At 37.9% G+C, this 18343-nt stretch overlaps 2 protein-coding genes across 2 annotated transcripts; both read right to left on the bottom strand.

The window, feature by feature from the left end:
• Nucleotides 1-443: 443 nt before the first annotated feature.
• Nucleotides 444-3097, bottom strand: LOC107643702 (uncharacterized). The gene is made up of 5 exons (XM_088483899.1): nucleotides 2712-3097; nucleotides 2305-2431; nucleotides 1928-2212; nucleotides 1733-1840; nucleotides 444-1019 (listed from the first exon to the last, which is right to left on the bottom strand). The coding sequence occupies exons 1-5, from the start codon at nucleotides 3095-3097 to the stop codon at nucleotides 444-446; spliced, it is 1482 nt and encodes a 493-aa protein (XP_088340025.1).
• Nucleotides 3098-6158: 3061 nt separating this feature from the next.
• Nucleotides 6159-7820, bottom strand: LOC148568680 (uncharacterized). Its single transcript, XM_088483279.1, has one exon. The coding sequence runs from the start codon at nucleotides 7818-7820 to the stop codon at nucleotides 6159-6161; it is 1662 nt and encodes a 553-aa protein (XP_088339405.1).
• Between the last annotated feature and the right edge of the window lie 10523 nt (nucleotides 7821-18343).

Below are 18343 nucleotides of genomic sequence, written 5' to 3'. Positions count from 1 at the left end.
TCCATTTCCTGAAGGCGACAAACTTACAGGCGGATTTTCCGTCTGTAATTACAGACGGATTTTCAGACAGATTTTTCGTCTGTAATTACAGACGGATTTTCAGACGGATTTTCCGTCTGTAATTTAAACTTTGGAAAATCATGATTACAGACAGAAAATCCGTCTGTAAATCCGTCTGTAAGGTAAAATAGAATTTTTTTTTACTTTTTCTAATTACAAAATAAAATTATTTTCATACAAAATAAATATAAATTTAATACAAATTTTTATCTAATTTATATTTGAATATTTATAATATTTCAAAACATAAACAAATTCATCGTATTATCAAACTAAAAGAAAAGTAATATGAACAAGCAAAGTCAATATAATTCAAAACATAAACAAAATGTATTGATCATCAACTATAATTCCTAGTATATTGTTCAACCATACTAAAACTATCAGCTATAGTCTTCAGTGTCATCTTCATCCTCATCATCATCATAGCCCTCATCCGAAGACATTGAGGGTGGCGGCGGTGGCGGTGGTAGTGGAACTGCACTAGAACTACTTGACGCTCTAACCTTCTCATAATAGCTAACATAAGCCTCATTCCATCTCTTCTGTTTCAGCTTTTCCTTTTTGGCCTTTCCAATTGCCCGTTCTAACTTTTCTAATTTCTTTTGAGTCTTTTCCAAAGGAGCCAAGCGTGTATCTAACAACTTACTAATACGCTCATCTGTTTGTTGAGTAACACGCTGAAAAAGCTCTTCATTGAGATTATGAATCTGTTCTCGCAAATCAGGAACAGAATTTTGATTTCTTGGTGCTCTTCCAGATACAGAATTGGCAGAAGTGGTTCCAGACTTGATAGAGCTAGAAAAGAATGACCCTTTTTCGTAAACTCGATTCTTCTTTTGCCCACCACACACTTCCTCCCAAATCAAGTCTTCATCAATTGGTTGTAGCTCCATTCCCTGTGCTTGAGCCTCGGCATGTTGAGCCTGAACTTCTGCCAACTTTTTTATAAACTTCTCCTGTTGCACAATGATTATATCAATTATATTATTATTATTAAGACAAATAGCCATGCATATTACTTAATAGAAAACTTTTAGATTTTGCACAAAACTTTTCAAATTGTATATATTTAAATTCAAACAATAGAAAACTCCAATAATTGGGACATGCTACTATGGTTTAAGTACAGCATTAGTGACCCTCTAATGATGATTTACTAGTAAAAGAAACGCTACTTGTGACATTCCTGGATCTTGATCAGCCAAGCCAACTCTTATTTAAAGTATTTTAACAACTGACAATGCCGTGGAAGTACTTAATGAACTGAATTTCTTTTTGGAAGAACATGATTCTTAACTTTCATTAATTCAAGGAAAATTGGGTATATGCCAACAGATTATTAGTTCTTGCAAACACCCCTGCAAGCTGCAAACATTTCAAGCTACTAGATTACCATATTCCAAGAGAATAATGCATGCTTCACATGCTTTCTACACAAGATTAAGATTGGTGAACTGTATTATCTCTTAAGGAGATGTGTCAAATGGCTTAGACTATAGAAACTTGGAAGAAAAGAAACCAACTATAAAATCACAAAGCACAAAGCTGAATAATAATAATAATAATGTTGAACATAGTTAGGACCACTAAATACAGTAATGTTAATGCCAGACAGCTAGAAATTAGTTAATAATTTTGACATAGGAGGAGTATTTGTACTATATCTCACATGAGTGTCTTGAGAGCGCTTGTCCACCCATTTAGACTTGTCACTTTTAAGTGTGTGGGTTTCTTTGAAGACCTCCTCGTGGGTTGGTGTACGGCCCAACTGCTTCTTCTGTTCCACATGAAATACAAAATAAGAAAAATTTTACATAAATAGATGTCTATTAAATAAGATCTAAAGCCACTTAAATTATATTACCATCCTCTCTATAGTTGAGCTCAATGGAATAGAACCACCGCAATGGACAGAACCACCTAAGAGTGACGCTCGATTCTCTCTTGCTTTTTTCCTTATATTTTTCCATTTCTCATTTGTTTCCCAATACCTTTCCAATACCTTTTTGTAAGCAGGAATTAGCCATTCGTGGGTTGTATCCACACCCTCACGGATATCTGACATCATTTGGCTAAATCGCTTACTTGTCCTATACTTGAAAGCCCTCCAGAAAAACTCATCATCATCATCATCAATAAGAAAGTGGCTCTGCACATACTCATCAAGTTGCTACTTATAAGATTCAAATCACATGAACAATATTCAATCCAAAATAATTTTATTCAATCCAACACTTTTACCTTCCACTCCTTAAACCAAAGCTTCTTTGTCGGAAGAGGGACATCTCCAAACTTTTTGTACGGTTTATCATATCGTTTCTTGATGATCTCTGTAATCTTCTGAGAACCATGAGGGAAAGGTAACCAACTGATAATTTCATAAAGAATTGACAAGTTAGGAAACTAAAAAAAATAGTTTTAAGTCATTAGCACTTTAATTTGAAATTAAAATATAGTAGTAAACACATTTAGATTAGGAGTAGTAAAAGAAGAAGAGTGATTAGTATTGCTTGCTGAAAGAGTAATAAGAGGAATAGGTAATGCAGTATGTAAAAATTGTGTAGAAGAGTAATAAGAGAAATAGGTAATGCAGTATGGGAAATCCACTAGAAGCTGCTATTTTAATTATGGAGAGATCCAAATTTTACCTTGTTTTTCCATCGGGAACCAATCTTTCTTTTGTGACACTATTAGGAACCGATGCAGTCTCTGATGGAGGAGATGTACTAGAGCTTCTAGGTGTCTCTGAATCAACTAATAGATTGGAATTGCAAAGCGGAGGAGGAATCGAAATTGGAGGAGGGGGTGGAGGAGGGGGACCCATACATCCTGGAGTAGGCCAACTTGGTGGAGGAAGACCCGTGTAGCCTGGATTAGGTACCATCAAATACGGTTGCTGGCTAAGTGATCCTGACTGAAAATCTGGCACAACCGAAGTCCCAGAAGAGGTGGAGGTGGTTGAAATAGCGGCTGCGGCAGTGGTGCGAGAACTTCTATGACCCTTGACACCTTTACCCTTGACCCGAGGAGCCATGACCTACATATATATTCAAGGACTATTATGCACAAAACTATCTGCAGAATATCATTTTGATAAGATATCATAAGTCAGAAATTGTGAATGCCTTAACAAAATTTTGAAATTCAATCCATAGAGTAATAACTTAACTTTACTACAAGAAATTTTTGTTAGTTTAAATAACTTAACCCATTATGAGGCTTAACAAGAAAGCCAGTTAAAATGGATCAAATCTGATTGACAGTTATCATCAATCGAAAAAGCAAGAACCTTAAACAATGCCCTGAAATTAACTGGTTATGTTGCTTATACTTTCTTTAAACCTTGGAATCTTTGTGGCTTAGTAGTAAGCAACCACAATGTCATCAGCAGATACATTCCAAAGAAGGAAAGAACCGTTAAGATGGCACCTTTTTTTCACTAGGCTAGCCCTTTATTTTATTTTATTTATTATTATTTTTGACATTCTTTCTTTTATTTTTTTTCCATAGGAAATGATACATAACATTTAAGTCATTAACATCTGAATATCTTTCAATCACACTACAAAATAAGCATAAAAAGGATCACATTCACACGGCATATGTATCCATTGAGAGCTAGAGAAATGACTTACGTTCCAGAGAAAGCCAAAATGCCAGTAGTTAGAAGGCCTCCAAACTGCACAAAAAAAATGCTGAGTCGAAGAGGAAAGAGAAAAAAATTGATGTCTTAATTTCACAAACACTTGATAGCTGTAACATCTAAACTCTAAAGAGGAAAAAAGCAAGGAACTTTGAGAAATGGGAACTTACAATATTGGGATTTTTCGTCAATGGAGCACCAAGTAAGGCAGCAGAGATTAAAAACAGAGAGAGAGATTCAATGAATTTCCTTCACTACTGCCACTGCAACAAAGAGAGAGATTCAATCTTCAAACCAAACTGTAAGAAAGAGATTAAAAACAATAAGAAAGAATATGAAGCTTCCTAAATTTCAGAAAAGGGACAAGAAAAAAAATTCCAGTGGTGCTTTAGACATGTCAGCTTAATGAGTGTGGGACAGAGTTATGCTTTAAATATATTGAATTTTTAAGACAACTAGATTAAGTTACATGACAACATATGTAAATAACAATATATATAAGCTAAATATTAAGAACAATATATGTAAAGAACAATATATATAAGCTAAAACAATACAAGCTAAAAATGATTACCCTATTAAAAATCAATATCATCATCAAAGTCTGCAACATCATCATCTTCATTTTTATTAGCCCCAGAACTAGAGCCGATGGACAATTCAACAATGCGGTCCTCTCCAAATGGAGACTTAAGACTGATAGGAGGCTCGGTGTCAGAAATCCTAGAAGGATTGCTCTCATTCGCTTGATAAGCTACATCATTCTCTTCCCCATCCTCCTCTACATGTACATGATTGATTTCAATTCGACCTCTTGGTTTAGTGTTTACAACAGCACGCCACATAGACTTGCAATTTCCAGGATAAGGTAAGAAGTAAACTTGTTTAGTTTTTTGGGCGACAATGAAAGGATCATAGTGGCGATATCTTTTACTATGGTTGACTTCAGTTATTTTGTAGTCATTATGAATACGTGTTCCATTTGGACGACTTGGATCATACCATTGACATTTGAATAAAACAACTCGATTATAGTCACTACCAGTGTATTCAAGCTCGAGTATATCTTCTAATACTCCAAACCAATCACTTTCCCCGCTGCCTATATCACCTTTAACAAACACACCGGTGTTATCGGTTTTTTTTCCTTTTGACCTTGCAAGGGTATGAAATGTATATCCATTTACTTTATAAATTGGATAACTTGTTGCTTTGTTTGAAGGACCCCAAGAAAGTGATTGCAAACCAGGATCAACAATTTTATTACATTGATTTTGAACCTAGTTAGAAACATGCAACAAATTATAAGATATGTGATGCAAATCTTTAGTTAGAAACCTTTACAATAAATGATACGAATTTATGCACTTACATATGATGCAAACCAAGGGGGAAATCGGTCATCGCTTTCTCCAGGACAAGTTTCTTTCCAAAACCTTGATGAAAGTAGGACTAGAGTTTATAAGCTATGGGATTCGTTAGTAGAAAAAGTGCAATTAACTGTTTAATAAAAGATTTGGGTACTTACATGTAGAAAGGGCTAACTTTGCTTTCATTGAGTAGAATATGCAAATGAGCTGCGGCCTTGTCTCGTTCATCTAACCAATGATCTTTAGCTTTACCAACCTTGCGACCAGGTCTATTAAATATTGATAAAGAGGCTTTAATTGTGTCTCCGCCGTCATCATTTCTTCCCATACGGGTTCGCCTCGATAAGATATGTGGTTCAAAGTAGAAAGAAACAAAACTTGAAGTCTCCTTTGCCAAGAAAGCCTCACAAATCGAACCTTCAACCCTTGCTCTATTTTCACTGTTCGCTTGAATGCTCCTATCACCCGTTCAAACGGATACATCCACCTATATTGGACAGGTTCACACACACGTGCCTCATATGCTAGATGAATTGGCAAATGCTCCATCACATTAAAGAATCCCGGGGGAAATATCCTTTCTAACTTGCAAAGGATAATGGAAATATTCTGCTCCATAACCTCTAAATCATGAACCTTGAGAGTGGTTGAACACAAGTCTTTGAAAAACTGGCTTAACTCGGTAAGAGGCTTCCATATATTTGTAGGTAGTTCTCTGAATGCAGTTGGAAGCAAGCACTGCATAAAAATATGACAATCATGGCTCTTCATACCAATAAACCTCCCCTGGGAAAGACTTACACATCTAGCAAGGTTAGATGCATAACCATCTGAAAATCTAAGTTGTTGCACCCACCTATACATGTCTTGTTGTTGTTCAGAAGTTAAAGTATAAGCTGCCTTAGGTTTGGACCAACAATTATCACCGACATGCCGCAAATGTAAATCTGGACGCTTGCACAGTTCAGCCAGGTCTAACCTAGCCTTTTCATTGTCTTTAGTTCTATCAGTGTCCATAACAGTATTCATTATGTTATCAAGCACATTCTTCTCTATGTGCATTACATCAAGACAGTGATGAATCAGGTTATCCTTCCAATAAGGTAACTCAACACACTTTGCTTAGTCCAATTGTGAGTAATACCATACTCTCGCGATTTAATCCACTTTCTATTATCTGATATCTTCCCAAGTCCTTTAACCCTTTGCCAAATCTCCAAACCACTTAATCTGGTAGGAGCCTCTTCACTTTCTATTTTATTCTTCCTGAAGTCATTCTTATTGCGCCTATAAGGGTGGTTTGTCGGCAAAAACCTCCGATGACAATCAAACCATGATGCCTTGCCTCCATGTGATAGTGTAAAAGACTTGGTATCCTCCATGCAAATAGGACATGACAATCTTCCTTGTGTCATCCACCCAGACAACATCCCATAAGCCGGGAAATCATTGATAGTCCACATCAATGCTGCCTTTAAGATGAAATTCTTCTTTTCTACAATATCATACGTCAAAACACCAGGATTCCACAACTCATTTAATTCGTCAATCAAGGGTCCCAAGAATACATCAATGTTGGCTTTAGGGTTATTAGGACCAGGTATTAAGCAAGTCAAGAACAAATAAGGATCTTTCATACACATTCCAGGAGGTAGATTGTATGGAATTACAATTACGGGCCAACAAGAATAAGGCTTGCTAAATTGGATATTTGGGGTAAACCCATCAGAGCAAAGACCTAACCTAATGTTTCTAGGCTCCAAAGCAAAATCAGAGTGGATACGGTCAAAGCTTTTCCATGCCTCCCCATGTGACGGATGGGTCATCACGCCATCATCACGTTGGTTTTTTATATGCCACGTCATGTGCGGAGCTGAACTCATTGACGCATAAAGCCTTCGAAGTCTAGGGATTAAGGGTAGGTAGTGCATCCGTCTAACAGGAACTCTCTTGGACTTACAACCACCATCGGAAATAGGCTTGAATCTAGGTGCTTCACAAAACTTGCAACTAGTTAGAGCAGCATCGTCTTTTCGATACAACATGCAATTGTTTGAGCAACAATCTATTTTGATTGCCTTCAATCCAAGCTTTTGCACTAACTTCTTAGCCTCATAGTAATCCCTAGGTATGGCACTACCCTCAGGAGCAATTTCTCTAATTAAGGTGGCCCACTGCTTAAATGACTCCTGTGATTGATTTCCCTCGGCCTTAATGCATAGCATTCTAACAGCTATCGATAGTTGAGAGTGCACACAACCTTCCCACAAAGGCTTTTGAGCTGCCTCAAGAAGATCAAAAAAGTTTTTAGCCTCTACATGAGGATCCTCTGGACCAATAGAATCGAAAACCATTTCATGATACCTTCTGGAGTTGTCTTCCCAGCTAATGTCATACATATCACATTCTTCCACATTTGCACCACTTCCTGAACCACCTTCCCCACAATTATTGAATCCCGTCTGATTAATCCCTATGTCATCAATCTCTCCATGTTCTGTCCAAATCCAATAATTTGGCATAAACCCCTTTTCCCACAAATGCATCTTAATAATGTTCAGCTCTTTATAATTTGTGCATCTACACTTAACGCATGGGCATCTACACTTTTCTTCCGACTTCACAACATCTAACTTACTAATTGTTTCTATAAACTCCTCAACCTTGTCATAAAACTCAGGTTTAATACCCCCTCTTGTTGGATTCAACCTATCATACATCCACACTCGATGGTGCCAAGACATTTCTTACGAATTTGATATTTTTAGTACCTATAAATCATCCAACACAAGCAACATTTCATCTTTCATACAATATCCTATCAATATTTAACCATATCAATGTTTTCAATGCAATACAAGCAACAACACAACACAAGTAATATTTCATTTAACATACAATACCCTAGAAATCAATGAAGTTTTATAACACAAGAATTGTACTAACCTTAACTCCAAGCAAAAAGTTGAAGGGATTGAGAGAGAGAGAGAGAGAGAGTGTGTGTGTGTGTGTATTAGAGTATTATTTTTATAAAATCATGAGCAACGGTAATTTGGTAATTTACTATGACAAAATCACAATCAGAAGACCCAAGAAAAGACCTAATCCAACCACTATAGATAAACAAATCACACAGAATTTTTTGAGAATCAGGGTGTGCTTGCTAACCTCACTGACTGTCACTTGGAGCAGAGAGACAGCTGAATTCTAAGTCGTCGATCCTGTGGAGTAGTATTAAAAAAAATTAATTAAGAAACTTAAATTTCAGCTACATTATTATCAATCTGTAAATGAGTTTTTACTAAAATATATATTATTTTGAATGACTACTTAATAAAGGAGGCTAAGAATAGGAAAATGAAAATGAAAGAAATAATAGTAATTAAGATAAGGGAGAGGTGTAAGAGAAATAAATAGGTGAATATATGGACAGTAATATGTCTAATCAATTAGCAAAATAGTACAGCTGAATAGATAACAAGACACACTATATAATGCTATTATATATAATGCTATATATAAAGAACTAATTATATAGTTTGTGAAAATAGTACAGCTGAATAGATAACAGAAAGACTACTAGAAGGTGGAGGAATTCGATTTCCTAAAGTCCTAGTTTTACTTGGAACCATTTCTTCTGAGTCCCCACCTTTTTTCTTTTTGGTCATATTTCATTACTTTTCTTCATTTGAACAGTAAATGAGGCTTCTCTTCTTTCAGTTCCTATTGTATCTTATAGCAAGATTCTAGCTAAATTATAATTTGTTACCAAATTCAATAATATATTTCCAGTTTAAAAGCATATTTGAATCCTCTTGTTTTCTTTTTTTTTTTTACCCTTGACTATAGAAGAAATTGAACCAATGAAAAAAAGGGAATAATGATATCAAAATATTAAGGGAGACAGACCTAAGTTAAGGCAAAATTAATGTAATCACAAACTATAAAAGAAAGAAACATGATTAGATATTCCAACATAAATTATGCCACCCTGCATGAAAATAGTGATGGGCTTGTCATGTGATGCAAAAGCCTTCCAAGGTGGGCAATAACTAAATATGTTGATGGCATGGGATCAAATCAAATCACCAAAATAGTGTATACCACAACACATGACAAGGGACAATATCAATAATCATGGCATTGCAGATGCTTCAGGTGAAACACCAAATATCATCATTCATCACCATCAGATTTTGAAGGTACCATCCGGTGGAAAAATTAGGGAGCAAAAGTTAATATGCTAATGATTATCTTTATTATGGTAATAGTCATGTGGATGAAACATAAAATGAAAAAAAAAAGAAAAAAACAAATGGAATTCCAAGTGGATAATTAGCTCAGAGGAAATCTAATTTCATATTTGAAGGGAAGTTAAGCTGAAAAAAATTGCTTACTTTTGTAGAACCTCAACATGGAGAGAGCGTCTTTGACTCCCAAATTGTTGACCTCAGCATCTAAACAAGAACAAACAATTAAAGTAGTAAGTCCCATTTCCATTATATGAGAGAGAGAGAGAGAGAGAGAGAGAGAGAGAGAGAGAGAGAGCACCTTGCAGTCCTTGGTGCTCAAGTCTAAGGAATCAGAATGGAGTTGTCAAGTGGAAAAGATGGAAGCAGATATCAGTACTTTCAAGTCTACACTGAACACCAAAGAACAAGAAATAAGGGAGCTTCAAACAGAACTTGAAAAATGTTTTTGTGCTATTGAAGAGAAACATATGGAACTCTTGATCTTTAAATCGCAACTTGCAGAGGCTGACTCCAAATCATTTTTGGCAGAAACTGATAAAGCAGTTTGTATCAGTGAGAATGAAGATTTGCTTTGTCTCAGTAAAGAACAAAAACATAGACTCACATTTACATCAAATCAGAACCACATTGGTCCCCTGCATTGCAAATTACAAAAATCAAAAGCTGAAAAATATATATAAGACTACTAAATTTCAACATCATCAACAACCACCTTAGATTATTTTTCTGTTACATAACTCCTCAATCCAATTGAGAAACAAAAAGAATCAGTAAAGGAAAGAAATATAAATCAATTGAAGAAAAAAGAGTCTCTAAAATCCAAAGAATATTTTTCAGATAATATGTTCAAATGGTACAGATATAAATGATAAAGGACGAGAATAAAGGAATATAGAAACATAAAAAAACCAGGTATCGAATTTTTTTTCCATAGATATTTGCATTACTTAGAGGAGTTACCTCTTTTAAATCACAGGGAAAAAAAATTTGTACGATACAAGTTCTGTGGAAGAAAAAGAGATAATCTGCTGGATCCATCTCATATCATTGATGAAAATAAATCACCACCAGAATCCATCTCATTAAAATTATTTGAAACAGAGATATGAATGGAGAGAATCAAGCAAGTAATCAAAGACTTGAATTTTTTGTAATTGGGAGGAAGAGTTGAAACTTGAAAAGTTGAAGCTTTCATCATGTGTAGAAACTGGAAAGAACCTTGGTGCTAAAGTGGAAATATAAATTAATAAATTAAGCTTTGACATCTCTTAAGAGGCAATATCATAATATAAACATATAAATAAAATTGATTATAATATTATAATTATTCAAATCCATACAGTCATATTCAGATATATATATTCTAGGAATTATATTCTAAGATGCTATCACATTTTAAATTCAAATAAATATATGACAAATTAAATAATTGACATATAAGTACTTGGCCCTTAAACAAAAGTAGTATGCAGTAGTGTAAAGGTTTTTGTAATGTAATTTTATTTTTCTAAAGAACACAGTGGAGCATATACAATAATCCAATAATGAAAACAAAAAAGAGTGAGGTGAGTGATGTGTCACAAAATCTTAATACGACAAACATCTCATTCATTCTCTCATTTTCAATGTTATTAACATACAAATGCATGTTGAGAAAGGTTACTATAAAACAATACAATACACACGGTCCTGCAAGAGATATATATATAAAGCTGTTGTGTTGTATATGTATAAAGACAAATATCACTGTCCCTTTCTTTTTCATCAAAATGGCCAAACCATGTAAGTGGTGCTACCTTTTATTTAATTTTTAGAGAAAAAATGAAGAAATTAAACTATATAAGATAAAATAGGAAAGCTTTCATCAATGTGAAAATAAAAAAAGGAGCTAAAGTGGATTGTTGATCAAAAACTGTTCCTTGGTGCTCAAATCTAAGGAATCAGAATGGAGTTGTCAAGTGAAAAAGATGGAAGCAGATATCAGTACTTTCAAGTCTACACTGAACACCAAAGAACAAGAAATAAGGGAGCTTCAAACAGAACTTGAAAAATATTTTTGTGCAATTGAAGAGAAACATATGGAACTCTTGATCTTTAAATCGCAACTTGCAGAGGCTGACTCAAAATCATTTTTGGGAGAAACTGATAAAGCAGTTTGTATCAGTGAGAATGAAGATTTGCTTTGTTTCAGTACAGAGCATATGAGATTGAAACCATATAAGCACACATAAACACACCTAAGCATGATCAAAATGAACAGCAAAACTCAGCTAGGCATTTTGTCAAGCACTAACTGTGCATTACACTTTCAATGTGATTCACTCAGTAATAAGCATACATATACTCCAAATCTAACACTGGAGAAAAAGGAGCTGTTCACAACACTGGAGAAAAAGAGCATTTACTCACCGGCTGCGAGGAAGAAGGGCAGTGGCAGAAACACAACGGCGACACAGAGAGAGAAGGAGAGCGCTCGAACAGAGGAGACGGCCAACGAGCTTCCAAACGACGGCGAGGGAGCTTCCAATCACGGCAACACAGCTTCCTACAACGGCGACAGATCTTCTACGGTGGCGGTGGAGGCTGTGTCTGTGTAGGGGCTGCGGTGGCTGTGCCGCTGCGGGGCTGCGAGGCTGTAGGGGTTGCGGGGAGCTGCGAGGGCTGATGCGGGGGCTGTGTGGCTGCAGTGGCGGCAGAGACTGCAGTGGCTGTGGGCGGCGGGCTACAGGGCAAAGAGCTCGAAGGATGTGGGCAAAGAGTTCGAATAGAGTGTGAATGGGGTTTTCCGACAAAGACCTATAAAATTAGGGTTTTCAATATTTCCGACGGATTTAATTTAAATTACAGACGGATTTTCCGTCTATAATAATTTAATAAAACGCACGTTTCGTCTGCATAATTACAGACGGAAAATCCGTCTGTAACCATTCCACGGAAAAAAAATTAATTTTTCCGACGGAATTATAGATGGATTTTCTTTTCCGTCTGTAATTTATGTTAATCTATTTTTTTGTTTTCCGACAAAAAAATCCCTCTGAAATTCCGTCTGTATTTCAGTGGGATAAAATCCGTCGGAAATATCCATCTGTAATAACTAATTTTCTAGTAGTGCTTAGATAGTTGATAAAGTTCCTTTACAATTGAAATGGGAGAGAAAAACATTTTATAAACTTGCAAGACAATTAATAATTTCAGCAGAGATATATGTTAATGAGATATTGAACCCTCACTGGATTTTGTGTTTACTCTCTAGTCACTCAGTGTTTATTGGGTTAATCACTCTATTCTTCTTTTTATTCTTACTTTCTATAACTTTGTTCTTCATCTAACCAATCAACAATTATAGAATATAGACATACCAAAAATCATGAGGTCTTTAGTTAAGGTTGTAATGGGGCCAAGGTAAAGGTAAGGGTATATGTATAAGGCTAAGTGAGCTAATAAGTGAATCCTTAATTAGTCTAAGATCTCACCTAACATACATACTTTGTAAAGCAAAGCTTCTTTACCTATTTTCCCATATTTTCTCACTTTTCCCATATTTTTACCCTATGTGCATTGCTTTATTTCACATTTGGGGAATTCTTTTGTGTCCCCTTTATTCAACCACTGAAAAATAACACTTTTTTTTAATGCACATGGTAATTCAATTATTTTGATTTCACATGAGCATGCTTCCCAAAACTTTTATTTTGAATTATTTTATTCTTTTCAACTTTTCTACCTTTTGTTTTTATCATCCATGTTCCCAATAGGTTTTCCACACTTAAACAATTACACACTTTCTATCTTAAGCTAACCAAGGATCCAACTTGGAATTTTTATTTTGTTTTTCTGCTTAAGGCTAGTATTGTGGCTTATAGAATAAGAGGGGATTTAAAGGCTCAAGGGGGCTAACAAGGATGATGTAAAGGGTAGGCTAATTTGGGATAAGTGAGCTAAAATTAAACAATGGCCTCAATCACTCTCTTGGTATGTATTTCTATTCTATAATCGGACATATAGATTAAAACAAAGTAAAGAACATCAGAAAAAAAAAGAAGGGCGGAACACACAGTAATAAAAATTATGGTTTGAATGTAACCATACAGTTAAGCTCAAAACTCACAGGCTGTGTGTTCTCTAGCTCAAAAATCATTTATCAGTTATGTATGTCACGCAAGTAAAATCAAAAGTTCCCATTATTCTCAATGTAAAACTTTAGGTGGCTTTAAAGTTCTAGTGTTTCTCCTTGATGAAATGTTGTTAACTAACTAACATGTAATGCTATATATACAAGTCGTGTGGATTGTTTCTTATTATGTTCAAGTTCCTATCTTATGCTAAAAAGGGTAAACTATACTAATTAATCCACAATTTCTATAACTAATAAGTTAGAATTACAACTAAACTAAATGGCTAAAATATGAACTAAAGTGCAAAATGCAGAAATAGAATAAAGATACATAAAAATATCAATATATAAGTACTGAGAAAAGAAAAATAAAAATAAAAAGAAAAATACAGAAAAGTAGCAAAATAAAATAAAAAGAGTCTATAGTGGTTCACCAAAAAAATGTACGCCAGAGATGGTGACCTCCCCACACTTAAAATGAAGCATCGTCCCTGATGCTCACTCAAGCAGGGTGTGAAGGGGTGTCATCACTGGAAGGACGGGTAGCTGGAGTCTCTGTGGTGGTGGTCTGAGGATCTGCCTGCTGCAGAGGAGGTGCTGACTGGATAGGGATCTCGGGGTCTACAGCTTGAATCTGAGGTGGAGCCTCCTGATGTGATACGGCCTGCTCTGTGCCTGCCTGCACAGCCTCGCTCTGTAGATGGGTCTCTGCCTCGTGATCATCCGCCTCCTCCTCAGATGCCTCGGATGGTGTGTCAGGCTCGGAGGGGATGTCGCCAGATCGTATCATCAGCTTCAGGTGCTCATAGCGTCGCTTGTTGCGACACTCCATCTGGTCAAGCCGTCGAAACAGGCGGTGCACTAGATGATAGACGGGCTCTGGGGCAGGTGGAGGTGCAGTGGTGGTGGCAGGGGTAGCTGTAGAGGAAGAGGGGCCGACAGATGGTGTGACTGTCTCAGCAGTAGCAGTGAGGAAAGGAGGTCTGTAGCCCAAAACCAGAAAGTTCCTGCTGTGAGGGATAATCTTCTTGCATTCTACAGCAGGTGGCTTTTCATCAGCATCCTCCCAAGGCACGTCAGCTCGACGGCCTAGCTGTGTAATCAGATAAGGAAAGGGAAGAGTGCCTCGGACGTGGACCCTGGCCATATAGTACCGGATAAAGCGTGGCAGGTACAGGTCCTTACCCTCCATCACACACCATAGGAGGGTGATCATAGCGGCTGGTATCTCAGTCTCGTGAGGACTCGGCATAATGAAGTTGCTAAGTATCTGATGCCATAGCCGAGCCTCATCATTCAAGTAAATCCGCTTGATTCCCTTTGGCATGGTAGTGTTCTGACCCATAATCCAAGGAACGGTCGGGTCAAGGGCTATCCTGGCCTTGACTGCATTCCAATCAAACTTCATGAAGCGCATGTCCTCCTCAGCTTTTTGATAACCATCCAGCTGATCAGATATAGGCAGAAGTTTCAGAACATCCTCTATGGCCTCTTCAGTGACCAGAATCTGCTTCCCTCTTAGGTTCACTGCATCTAGGGAAGTCTTGAAGTAATTGCAGTAGAATTCCCTTACCCAAGATGCATTGACCTCAGTCAGGTTTCTTTCCAGGAAGAACTAGCCTCTTTGTTTGATCTGATCAGAGGTGTATTGCTGGAGTTCTTCTGGGATCTTCAGAGTCCTCTCCAGGTACAGGTTCCTGGAGGTTACAAACACCGGATACTTCAGCTCACAGTATCGGTTTGCAAACTTTACTGGATTAGTAGCAGGGAGCAGCTGGTCGGCCTTCTCCTGCGGGGTAAAGTTTTTCTCCTGCCAGGAGTAATCGTGCATGATATCCAGGATGGACATGGCAGATTCTCCTCTTTTACGTTTGCCAGTAGTTGCCTTTGCTTTTCCCTTTCTCTGGGTGGCAGACATCCTGAAAAACAGAAAACCAGGATATAATAAAAACAAGAAAATAAATAGGCAAATAGTCAAAAGAAACACAAAGTGGCAAAGGAGCAATAGGATAAGGAAAATGAGTTAAGTAAATGTGCATTAAGGATTGTATAGGAGTTAAAAGTCTGAAAAGAAGAATTCACAATCCAAAATGTAATAGAGGGCATGTTAATTAGGAAAAATTATCAGTATGCCATGGTTAGAAGGTTAAAGAGAAAGTGAAAAACCAAGAAGAGAGAGTATGAAAGGTTAGGTTGGTTAGAATTGAAAAAGAGTTGAAGAAGTTAAAATTAGTGAGTTAGTAAAAAGTGGGTTAATGTAAGTGGCATAATGATAAGTTTCTAAGTAACAAGCATTCACGATTAAAGGCTACAGGTAACTCATAACCAAACAAAGAAATTAGGTTGATGATGATTCAGATAGATATAGAAATAGCAAAAAAAATTGGAATCTAATCATCAAAAATGCAGATTATGAACCAGGGAAATCAAAGAGAATGAGAAAGCTTGCCCTGGCATTCATGAATTGGTTTAGTTAAATCTAAGGGAAGCACAGTTGAAAATGCTAAAACCAAGACATGAATGAAAACATTTTACAGAAATTTAGGCAGCATTCCGGCTAAAATTGGATTGTCCCGGAAAATAAACAGCAACAGAATAGTTCATATGAATCAAAAGTAAAGCTGCAATTAAATAGTATGAATAAAAAAAGAGCATAGCAGCATGAACTTGAAGAGCAGCATATGAACATTACTAACTTCACAGCAACAGCAGAATTGCAAATTGATAAAACAAGAAACACGAACAGTGCAATTAAACAGGCCTAAATCCACTAACCACATTCTAGGCTACCTAACAACCTAGAATCCACTACAACATGCATATCTAACTAGCCTAAATATGAGCATAAACAGAAAAATATGAATTAACTACGAATGGATAGAAGGGTGGCGTTCGTTAGAACCTGGTAGGCGAATTAAGGAGAGTGGAGCAGAGAGGTGGCTGGGGATGGTGGCGGTGGTGTCTGGCGCGGCGGAGGCGGCGGCGGTTGCTGTTTGGAGGTAGGGGCTTCGAGAAGGGCAATGGGGGTAGGGGGAGAGAGGGAAGGAAGGGAAGGGGGGCTTGGGTGGCGGATGGGGGTGCGGCGGTGACGGCGGCGCGGTGGGGTGGTGATCGCGGAGGGGGGCAGTGGCGGTGGAGGGAGGAAGGAGAAGGAAGAAGAAGAAAGAAGAGGAAGGAGGAAGGGGGTGGCGTGGCGACGGGGTTTGGGTGGTCGACGGGGTGGCGGCGGTCCGTGATGGTGGCTGGGTGGTGGTTGGGTGGTTGGAGAAGAAGAGAGGAATGAGAAGGGTTTGGGGGGGCGCGAATGGTAGGGTTCGCGTGACTGGGGGGTTATAAATTTGAATCCACGCGATCGCGTGGGGCACGCGGTCGCGTGGTTGGGCTGAAATGGTGGTTGACGCGATCGCATGGGACACGCGATCGCATGGGATAGCTAAAAGAGTGAATGACGCGATCGCCTGGGGCATGCGATCGCGTCGCTGGAAATTGTGCTAAACGCACGAATCCAGCGTCATTTCAGCGCAACTCTCTGTCTCCTTTAGGGGTGTTGTGTAATCTATGCGACGTGATCGCATCGCTCACGCGATCGCGTGGGATTGATGTTGTGCAAGTGACGCGGTCGCGTCAGGGACGCGACCGCATGGGTCGTTTGTGCGAAACGCACAATGGCCGCACGATTCCAGCCCAACTTTCTGGATGTTGGATCTTTACGCCGATCTCCAGATCACGCGGTCGCGTGAATGACACGGTCGCGTGGGAAGTGTTTTTCACAACTTGACGCGATCGCATGAATGATGCGGTCGCGTCGCACACCCTTTTTTTTGTGCAAAATGTAGAATGCAATGCTAATATGAATGTTATGCATGATTCCAGGTTCAATGAAGTAAAATAAAATAAAACTCAAAAATAAACAAAACGGAATAAAATTAAAATTGAAAAAAAAGAACGATCATACCATGGTGGGTTGTCTCCCACCTAGCACTTTTAGTTAAAGTCCTTAAGTTGGACATTGGATGAGCTTCCTGTTATGGTGACTTGCGCTTAAATTCATTCAGAAATCTCCACCAACGCTTAGAATGCCAATAGCCTTCGGGGTCCCAAACTAAGCATGTAAAGCTTCTGAGCAGCTTCAAATAGATTCTCAGGTTCCCGGGGTAATGAGTGTCAGAATAGATTCCAGGATCCCAAACTTGGCTTTTAAATCCGCCTTCGTCTTGATCTATATTTTTCCATCCGGGCGGTTTAGAAATTAGATTCTCACCAGGATAACCAAACATTTTCCGAGATCCATCCAATTGATCATGATGCCAATCCGCACACTTCGAGTCGAAGCGTGGAACCTTATTGAACCTTGTGCACCAGCTCTGAGTACGAGCCATTTGCCGCTTACTCTTAAAGCCGCAGAGAGCTCTAAGCTGGCCATCTGTTTCAAGCAAACCATATTCAAGTGGAAAAACACAGTTAAAGGTTAAGGATTGTACCTACTTGAAACTTGTATTGGGTGGTAATGGCCTTGGGATAGGTGGTTCCAGTGGTTCTGTGAGTTCTACTCCCTTGTGCTCTTCTGTGAATTTCTCCACTTCTTTGCAAGATTCTTCAAATGTATCCATGTCCTGATCAAAGTCATCTATGTATTCCTCATCACTTAAGTCATAGACTGGAGGTTGAGAGAAATCTACCTCCGTATCACCTTCATATTTACTTGGGGAAGATTCTTCGATCTCAGAGAATTCACTTGTGGATGCAAGTTTATTACGTGGGGGTTGGGCACTGTCCTCCTTAGCATCAATTGTAACGTCCTTGACAGAATTTTCCACAACTCTGGATTCCCATGGAAGTTCAGTATCTCCTAAGTCTTCAACCAACTCTTCTTCTTTAATAATGACAGCTTCCTCTACTT

The sequence above is a fragment of the Arachis ipaensis genome, chromosome B4 (genome assembly GCF_059453495.1).
Source record: "Arachis ipaensis isolate K30076 ecotype BB chromosome B4, ASM5945349v1, whole genome shotgun sequence".
NCBI lineage: Eukaryota > Viridiplantae > Streptophyta > Magnoliopsida > Fabales > Fabaceae > Arachis > Arachis ipaensis.
Note: the sequence above shows the minus strand (reverse complement) of the source record. Positions and strands in the feature narration are given on the sequence as shown.